The sequence below is a fragment of the Giraffa tippelskirchi genome, chromosome 12 (assembly GCF_054371585.1).
Source record: "Giraffa tippelskirchi isolate mGirTip1 chromosome 12, T2T-mGirTip1v1.2.pri, whole genome shotgun sequence".
In the NCBI taxonomy this organism is placed as follows: Eukaryota; Metazoa; Chordata; class Mammalia; order Artiodactyla; family Giraffidae; genus Giraffa; species Giraffa tippelskirchi.
Window position 1 is genome coordinate 92,691,396 of NC_137286.1, and position 9,748 is coordinate 92,701,143.

Below are 9,748 nucleotides of genomic sequence, written 5' to 3' on the forward strand. Positions count from 1 at the left end.
GACTCCATCTATACAAAATGTTCACCATAGTAAAATCTATAGAGACAGAAAGTAGAGTAGAGGTTGCTCAGGCATGGGGGTCGTGGGAAGATGGGGGGGTGATAGCTAGCATGGGCAAGATTTCTTCCTCAGGTGATGAAAATGTCCCCAAATTGATTGTGAAGATGTTTGCACATACCTGGGAATTTCATGGTATGTGAATCATATCTCAATCAAGCTTTTTTTTTTTAATGTAGTAGAGAGACCATTAAAATAAGAATTAGAGAGGATATGACTTTGACATTCATGGAAGCCCAAACAAAAAAGGTTTTGGGAGCGTGGTGAGGCAACAGAAGCGGACAGACTGCAGAAACCTACAAAGCTCACCAAGTCTTTCAAGGAGAATGGATAAACTGTGCTACCTTCCCAACAGCACACTGTAGCACCACGGATCTTAGAAATATAGTGTTCTTCTGAGACCAGCTAGCCCCAGAAAACTAAACACACTTTAATATCATTTTCGCAAAGCTCAGAAACAAGCAAAAAACTAAATAATGTATCGTTCAGGCATTCATATGCGATAAGACACATACACACACCAAAAAAACAACAAGCTGGGTTACAACAAACACAAAATTGAGGATGGTAGTTACCTCTATAGTGGGTATTTCTCTGGGTGACACAGGAAGACAAGGAGGGAATAGCTGATTTCCCTCAATGCCAAGAAGCCATGGCATTGATAACGCTCTTGTTCTTGGGTCAGATCAGGTGTTCTCTAGTTCATTAGGCTTTATAACTATCTAGGCATGTGTGTATGTTTATATATCAACGTCTTTTATATTCAATAGACTAATAAAGGGAAGATGTTAAAGTGCGTGGAGACATGGAAACAAGCAAGCACAGACGATTCTTCCTCAAAGACTGAGGAAGAGGCGGAGAGAAGCAGCCAGTGGGAGCCACGAGGCAAGGAGACTTCAGGGTGAAGGCAGATGGACGACTTTATAAGGCTGAAGGAGAAAAGCCTGCAGAGAGAGGGAAAGACTAGAGGCGAAGAGGAGACAAAACAAGACCTGATCAGACCAATAAAGGCTCCAGAACCAGCAGAGAGGAAGGAAGATGAGAGGACCTTGAAATGAAGGTGGGCTTCCTGAGACTAGCGATGGGCAAGTGAAAACGCACTGGAGATCTACACAAAATTTGGAGAGAAGGTGCAGAGAGACAGGTAGAAAGTTGAAGAAAATCACACGCAGTGGTGTCAGTCTTCTCCAGGTAAGAAGTGAGGTCATTTGTCGAGAATATGTGAAGACAGAGACTGAGCAGAGGGCTCCCTGCAGGTGGTGAAGGCTTGAAAGAGTGACTCAGAGGCTGACTAACAAGACAAAGGCATTTGCAGGCACCATCGAGATTAGAAACAAATTGTCAGGGGCACCGCCTTCGTAGTTGCCTGAATTTCTGTGGCAATTCTGTGGCTCCGGTGAGGAGCAGAGAGGGCAGTGTGCATGCTGATGCTGGAGCAACAGGATGGAGGGACAAGAAAGTCCAGCATGCTGGTGAAAGAATTATTCAGATTAAACCAAGACTCTGCGGGACAGAGAGAGGCCAGAGACTCAATAACGGTAAAATAACAACAGACCCATTGATAGACAGCTTTTAAAACTGTTTTTAAAAAGTATATCTACAATGTTGGCACCACTGGGTTTAGAGGGAAAAAAATGAAGAAGAGATTGGGATAAAATATGACAAAGATGTTAAATGCTGGTTCTCTTCAAATTGCAAGAAGATAAACTTAACATTTAAGAAAAAAATAAAATAAAATAAAATAAAAACCAACAGCTCAGTGCAGCAAAAGCAAACAAAGAAAGTTTACAAACAGACTTATGATAGTCATCCTGTTAAAAAAGAAACAACACACCCCTTAGGGAGTCAACTGTGCTCAACCCCCTATCAGCAAACAAGACATAATATGTAACCTAACTGCACCTTCAGTCTCTTCCGGGAACATCATGACCTTCAACCAGTCAAGTGTGCAACTAGCTGGGCAGCACTAGTCAGGTAATCTGCCTGACAGACCCCTGCTTTCCCCAATAGGAAGGTGACCTGATCTGAAATAATGGTCTCTTTGCTAGAATAACTAATTTGCCCTGTCTCCTATGCCTATACGTCCTCCACTTTGTACAGCTCCTTGGAGCCCCTTTCTTTCTGTGAAGATAGGAGGCTGACTGATTTGTGAATAATTAAATAAAGCCAATTAGATCTTTTTTTTAAGTTAATTTATTTATTTGGCTGCACCGAGTTTTAGTTGCAGCATGTGAACTCCTGTTTGCAGCATGTGGGGTCTAGTTCCCTGACAAGGGATGGAACCCAGGCCCTCTTTACTAGGAGCCCAGAATCTTAACCACTGGAAAACCAGGGAGTTCCCCACCAATTAGATCTTTACTCAGTTGAATTTTTTAACAATGCTGAGAGTGGCAGGAATAGAAGTAAATTGCCCCTTTTGGTCTTTATTTTCCAGATTTTTGTTATAGAGGTAAATTACTTTTATAATAGCATTTTCCCAACGAATTTTAAATGTTTCTAATGCCCGATGCTGGGGGTGGCTTTTCGTTTGGGGAGGAACCGGGCTTTCAACAAAGCTGCTACAAGATTCAAGCACCATGGATTTTGCAATTACTGGTGTTTTAAAACTCTTATCTGCAGTGTTAGTTACATCACAATAAAAGAGTCACTCTGCTCTGCCCTCTACTTTTATCTCATCAACCTTTGATCTGCTCAGATTTTCTCCTTTAACCTAATTAAGAAAAAAAAAGTCACAAACATTCCAGAATTTCACTTGGCAGTGATTCCAACTCTACAGATAGAAATAACACTGCACACACTTGATCTCGGATATGTCCTCGCTATCTATGCTATGCTATCACTGAACAGTGCTCATGTCATTGGCCCATCCCCATGCTCGCAATGGAGAAGAGAATGCATGTCAGATAAAAACACATTTATAAAGCCAGCACGCTCGCACCCCTGTAATGTATTCCCCAGTTACTACAGTACCAAATGTGCTCTGTGTTGGGGCTGTCAGGATAACCACAGGCCTCTAACATTAGGACCCTCGGGAGTGTAAACTCCACAAAAAAAGGGACAAAACAGCCGTCTCCCAGTTCCTCTTTAAGCTCTTCAGCCACCTGAGGTCTGGATGGTGCTGGTCACTGTCCAAGGCCTCTAGCAAGGTTCAACAGCTCCACTCCCTTGAGGAGTGTCTCAAGACTGTTGTCCTACATTCAAACGTGTAAACTCCACAAAAAAAGGGACAAAACAGCCGTCTCCCAGTTCCTCTTTAAGCTCTTCAGCCACCTGAGGTCTGGATGGTGCTGGTCACTGTCCAAGGCCTCTAGCAAGGTTCAACAGCTCCACTCCCTTGAGGAGTGTCTCAAGACTGTTGTCCTACATTCAAACTCTCCAATCTTGGGCATAAAGTCCGAACTTTTGATTTGAAAAATTGGGCCTTCCATAATCACTTTCCAAGCCACTCACAGCCTCCCAAATGCATCCTTCCAGTCCTACCCTTGGGCCTTTGTACATGCTAGTCCCCACCAGCAACATCCTTCCTTCCATTCCACTGTGAGTCCGGCCAACGCCCACTCCTCCTCCAAGACCTCACCACTGCCTCCGGAGTGCTTTCTGCACCCCTCCCTTCCAGGAGAGGCCGATCACCCTTGTCTGTGTGACCTACCCTGTGAGGACACCTCTGCTCCAGCACCTATGACTGCCGGCTCCAAGAGCACGGGGCGGACCTCTGTTCATCTCTGCATCCCTCCGCTTGGCCCCCACAAGTGAACAGAAGGTGCTCCAGTGTTTGTGGAATGAAGGCCAATGGCCAGGTCACGGGCCACCTCCTTTTCAGGGAGGGTCCCTGCTGCCCCACAGGGAGGCCTCTGAAGAGAAGACCAGAGGAGGGGATCATGGTCTAATTCTTTATTCAAGAGCTACTGTGGTGCACCTACTATGTGCTGTGCAGAGCAGTTTTTAAATGATTCTAACCTGGTACCTACTTTCAAGAAGTGCAGAGTTGCAAAGGAAAGCTCTGCTCAAAACTATATTGCAAAGAAAAGTTTGATCAAAGGCAAGTGGTATACGACCAACTGTCAAGTAAGTTTGGAAGAAAATACACATCTGAGAAAGCGAGAAAGGCCAAGCTGGGACTCAATCCCAGATCTGCCCCTTACCAGCTGCAGGACTTCCAGTGAGCTACCTAACTTCTCTCTGCCTCAGTTTCCCCATCTGTAAAGACGATGAACACTGACTTCGTGTTCTACCTCTTCCCCCACCTCCCTCTGCTTCAGCCACTCTGGCTTTCTTATTGCTCCTCAGACATTCAGGTCACTCCTAACTTAGAAGCTTGACACCCCCTGATTCCTCAACCTAGAATGGCTATGGCTACGGCTAAGTCGCATCAGTCGTGTCCGACTCTGTGCAACCCCATAGACGGCAGCCCACCAGGCCCCCCCGTCCCTGGGATTCTCCAGGCAAGAACATACTTCCCCCTAAATCTGAATCATCTGGGTCTCCAGGCAAATGCCACCTCCTCCAAGAAGAACTCCCTGATCACCTGCTTAAAACAGGCCCTCCACTTCCATGTCATCCTAATGCCCCTCCCCTGATTTACTTCACCACACCTCTCAGCATCAGAATAACACTATTTGTTTGCTCTTCTTAGGAACATTCATGACTCATGGGTTTCGGAAATGGCAACCCACTCCAGTAGTCTTGCCTGGAGAATTCCATGGGCAGAGGAGCCTGGTGAGCTACAGTCCATGGGGTCGCAAACAGTCAGACATGACTAAGCAACTAACACACACACACGACTCATGGGAAGAGGTCAACATACTAATATTATCAGGAATTTGGAAGAAATTGATTCCAACCCTCAAGGATGACTTTGAAGGGTTCAAGACTTTAATGAGGGAAGTAACTGCAGATGTGGTGGAAAAGCAAGCATGAGTGAGTGAGTGAAAGTTGCTCAGTAGTGTCTGACTCTTTGTGACCCCATGGACTATACAGCCATGGAATTCTCCAGGCCAGAATACTGGAGTGGGTAGCCTTTCCCTTCTCCAGGGAATCTTCCCAACACAGGGATTGAACCCAGGTCTCCCGCATTGCAGGTGGATTCTTTATCAGCTGAGCCACCAGGGAAGCCCAAAATACTGGAGTGGGTAGCCTATCCCTTCTCCAGCAGATCTTCCCGACCCAGGAATTGAACTTGGGTCTCCTGCATTGCAGGTGGATTCTCTACCAGCTGAGCTTCCAGGGAAAAGCAAGCGAAGGAGAATTAAAGGGGACCCTGAAGAAGTGACTCAATTGCTGCAATCTTATGATAAACTTTCACGGAAGAGGAGCTGCTTCTTATGGATGAACCAAGACTGTGGTTCGTTTATAGATGGAATCTACTCCTGGTATAGATGCTGTGAAGACCCGCTGAAATGACAAAAAAGGATTTAGAATGTTACATAAACTTTATCAAACTAGTTGATCAGGTCATGGCAGGGTTTGAGAAGACTGACTCCAATTTTGAAAGAAGTTCTCCTGTGGGTAAAATTCTATCAAACAGTGAAATAGGTCATAAAAGGAAGAGTCAATTGGTGTGGCAAACTTCACTGTTGTCTTATTTTAAGAAATTGCCACAGCTACTGCCAACCTTCAGCAAATACCACCCTGATCGGTCAGCAGCCATTAGCGTTGAGGTATTGACTGAAAAAAAAAAATGCTCAGACTGAGAGTTGTGAGTTAAGTTTCATGTGGGCCTACAATGGGATAGCTCTGAGGAACTGCTGCACAGTGGGGGGAGTCAGTATATATATATATGATTTTAAGGAAGGGGGATACATGCAGTTAAGCACACATCTTTCGAGAAGGTTGCTTGCTGCCAGTCACGTGGAGCAGAGGTCTCTATAATGATTTCAGTGTTTTCCTAGGTATGAGAAGATCCAAGAAAGTGGGCCCATAAAATCTCCTGAAGATATCTAACTATCTGAAGGCCTGTGCTGCTAGTTTTCTGAGAGCACAGAGTACCTCATTCCTGATCTCTGCCCTGAACTCTTTTCAGGGTGCGCTGAAGGGCAACAGTGGCAGGGGCTAGTGACTTCATACTTGTAGAATCACGTGGCGAGTGGCAATTCTTAGCTGGTAGTGGCAAGACCCTCCACTGGCAAAAAGGTGATGATTCACTGAAGGCTCAGATGATGGTTAGCATTTTTTAGCAATCAAGTCATTTTTAAATTAGGATGTGTACATTTTTTTAGACATAATGCTATTGTACACTTTGTTGTTGTTGTTCAGTAGCTCAGTCATGTCTGACTCTTTGCGACCTCATGAATGGCAGCACACCAGACCTCCCTGTCCCTCACCATCTCCCAGAGCTTGCTCAAACTCATGTCCATTGAGTCGGTGATGCCATCCAACCATCTCATCCTCTGTCGTCCTCTTCTCCTCCTGCCTTCAATCTTTCTCAACATCAGGGTCTTTTCCAATGAGTCAGCTCTTTGCATGAGGTAGCCAAAGGATTGGTGCTTCAGCATCAGTTCTTCCAAAGAATATTCAGGATTGATTTCCTTTAGGATTGACTGGTTTGATCTCCTTGCAGCCCAAGGGACTCTCAAGAGTCTTCTCCAACACCACAGTTCAAAAGCATCAATTCTTCGGCACTCAGCCTTATTTACAGATGACAGTATGGTGTAAACATAACTTTTATATGTACTGGGAAACCAAACAATGCCTGTTTGCTTTACTGTGGTTGTCTGGAACTGAAGCCACAGTATCTCTAAGGTATGCTTGTACTGAAAAAAACTGTCAAATAAATGGTGAAGATGAGAAAATACCTACATCAAAAGGTTTTGTGAGGATTAAATGAGCGTGTATAGAGAGGAATAGAAAGTGTTTAAACACAGTGCTCAGCACATAGGAAGCTCAATAATGTTGGCTGACAGCATTATCAATGGAATCCAGAAGAGGGTGAGGCATGGCATGAACAGAGACAGTTACAGAGTTTCAAGAAGAGGCAGGTCTTGAGCTTGATCTGGAAAGATAAGGATTTTTTTACTGGACAGAGTGGTGAGGGCACCCTAAGAGTTTTAAGTCTCCTCTTCTCTACGAGTTGCCCCTCCCCCACAGGTGCTCTCCCTGCTCCTCCATCAAATGCAGAGTCATCCCAGTAAGAATCAACTACTGAGCAGCCTCTGCCCATCCATAATCCATTTTTCCTTCCTTTCTACACAACCATGGCCTAGATGAATTTCACCCCAAAAGGGAGTGCAATAATGCTGGCCAATGAAGTTTAGCAATCTGTAGGAAAGGCACAGTCTACTCTTCAGATCAGTAACCCTGGCCTAGGCATCTATCCTGGGCTTCCCCGATGGCTTAGCAGTAAAGAATCTGCCTGCAATGCAGGAGATGCAGAAGACTTGAGTTCAATCCCTGGGTCAGGAAGATCCCCTGGAGGAGGAAATGGCAACCAACTCCAGTATTCCTGCCTGGAGAATCTCCTGGACAAGTGAGCCTGGGGCAGGGCTATAGTCCATAAGGTTGTAGAGAGTTGGACATGACTGAAGTGACTAAGCACAGGTATCTATACTAGAGAAATACTCAAAGGTCAGCATGAAAAATCACATACAACAATGTCCACTACAGCATGATTTGTGAGAGAGAAAAAATAGAAGCAATCAGAATGTCTATCCATAGGAAAAGAAGAAATACACTATGGAGCATCCATACTATGCAGAGGTGAAACTAAGTTACACGGACACTTATGTACTAACATGAAACAATCTCCAAAATATACTGTTAAACTGGAACACACACACACACACACTACATGATCTCCTTTAGGTAAAACCTTCCCTGGTGGCTCAGATGGTGAAGAATCCGCCTGCAATGCCTGAGACCCAGGTTCAGATCCCTGGGTGGGGAAGGGGAAGACACCCCCCCCCCCCCAGAGAAGAGAATGGCCACCTTCTCCAGTATTCTTTCCTGGAGAATTCCATGGCTAGAGGACCTGGCAGTCTACAGTCAGTCCATGGGGTCGCAAAGAACTGGACACAACTAAGCGATTAATACTAACAAATATTCTAAAACCACATACACAAGAACCTAAAGATTTCTCTGGAGATATAGAGATGCATGAACATAACAGATATGCGAACACCACTGCATTTCCTTTTCCAAAACTGTGCCTGAGAAATGTTAAGTTTTCAGTAAGTATTTGCTGAATGAATGAAGACCTATGAACATGAGCAGAAAAACACTGGAAAATAGATTTGCTTTTCGTGCTAAATATTTGTGTCCTGTTTTTAAGAGACCACACTAAATTACTTGCGTAATTTAAATGAACTCAAAATAGTTCTTCAAAAACAAACAACAACAAAACACCACCACAGGACCTAGACAGACTATGCACCAATTTTTGAAGAACTTTTCGGGGACAGCTAATTTACTCGAACTGGGCAATTAGGGATCTTACAAACCAACTCAACTCTCACTTTACCTCTCCAGCATCAAACTCCTCAACATCCGACGAACAGAAAAGTGTTGGGTTTTAAACTGTTACTGAAAACCAGTTAACAGCACGCCCTTTCTAAAGAGTGTTCTCTAACAAACCACGCTCCGAGGAGCCTCCCTCGCGCACACCACGCGCAGGGCGCAGCAAGGATGGTAGTGAGCGCCGAAGGTCCTCCAGGCAGGTGTGCGCACACAGCACCCCGGGAAGGTTACTTACTCTCCGACTGGCCTTTTCGCGATCTGTAATCGGTCTCTCCTCCTCTGGCTTCATCTCGGAGGAACTAATTTCTTTTGTGATTCAGCCCGGAGGCCAAGGTCACCTGGTCAGGGGACAAGAAGCGCGGTGTTAAAACCCTGGGAGAGGAGGAGCGCGCCGTTGGTGGCATCCTCGTGGTTCGGTTCTAACCCAATCCGGCACCTGCATTTCAGAGGAGGAATCTGCAGCTCGACCCCCACCGGCTAATTCAAACTTGCGCGCCACTCCGCCCCTGGCCCTGGGGGGCGCAGGGATGAGAGCTTGAGGGGAGGGTGGGCCGGAGACCCTCACCCACACCCGGAGACGGGCCTGAAGTGCCCGAGTGTCCTCGGCCGAGCTGAACCCAGGCGGGGGGGCCCGTGCCCCCTCACCGATCTCCGCTACCTCTTGGACCGGTGCGCTCTGGCCCCGGTCTGTCTTCAGCCTCGGCCGTGTGCCAAGGGAGAAAAGGAGCGAGGGCGAGCCGCGTAGACCCGGGCCGGAGATGCAGATCCCCAGGCTCGCCCACTGCCGGCCGGGAAGGTGCAGCGTGGCGGGGGCCACCGTCGGGTCCGCTCTGCGCAGCTCCCTCTGGGGCTCCGCGCCTGACTCCAGGGCGCCGCGGATCCGAAACGCTGCAGCTGCTGCGGTTGTGAACTCCGTACCTGGAAAATCGATCCCAGACGCGCAAGAGCCTCCCATTGGTTTCCGACCGGCGGCAGGGCTCTAGAATAGGGGCCAGGACGCCAGAGCGGGGGCTTCGGTGGGGGAGGGGGCCGAGGGCGGGTGCACACACTGTCCATCACAGGCCACGCCTTCCCCAGGCCCAACTCCCCCCACGGCTCCGCCCACGAGGGGGCCGGGACCTAGGACGCCACGCGGAAAACATGTCCACTCCCCTGGGGATTCTATTGGCTGGAGGGCCGTGGGAAGCTACTACCGGCAACCAATTGAGGTGCACAGTCGACCTCGTGTGGGCCGGGGGAGTGC

General features: G+C 47.1%; 1 protein-coding gene across 5 annotated transcripts in view; it reads right to left on the reverse strand.

The window, feature by feature from the left end:
- The window catches only part of ATP7B (ATPase copper transporting beta), a 70,485-nt gene extending 60,752 nt beyond the window's left edge, over positions 1-9,733 (reverse strand). For 2 of the 5 annotated variants that reach the window (XM_081547629.1, XM_081547627.1), the window contains exons 1-2: positions 9,424-9,609; positions 8,741-8,843 (exon numbers count right to left, since the gene is read on the reverse strand). In XM_081547629.1, the coding sequence (XP_081403755.1) occupies positions 8,741-8,794 (54 nt within the window). In that variant the 5' untranslated portion in view covers positions 8,795-8,843; positions 9,424-9,609. Of the gene's footprint in view, positions 1-8,509; positions 8,631-8,740; positions 8,844-9,163 lie in introns of those variants that run through there. The other 3 variants (XM_081547630.1, XM_081547626.1, XM_081547633.1) reach the window with 3 other exon arrangements.
- Between the last annotated feature and the right edge of the window lie 15 nt (positions 9,734-9,748).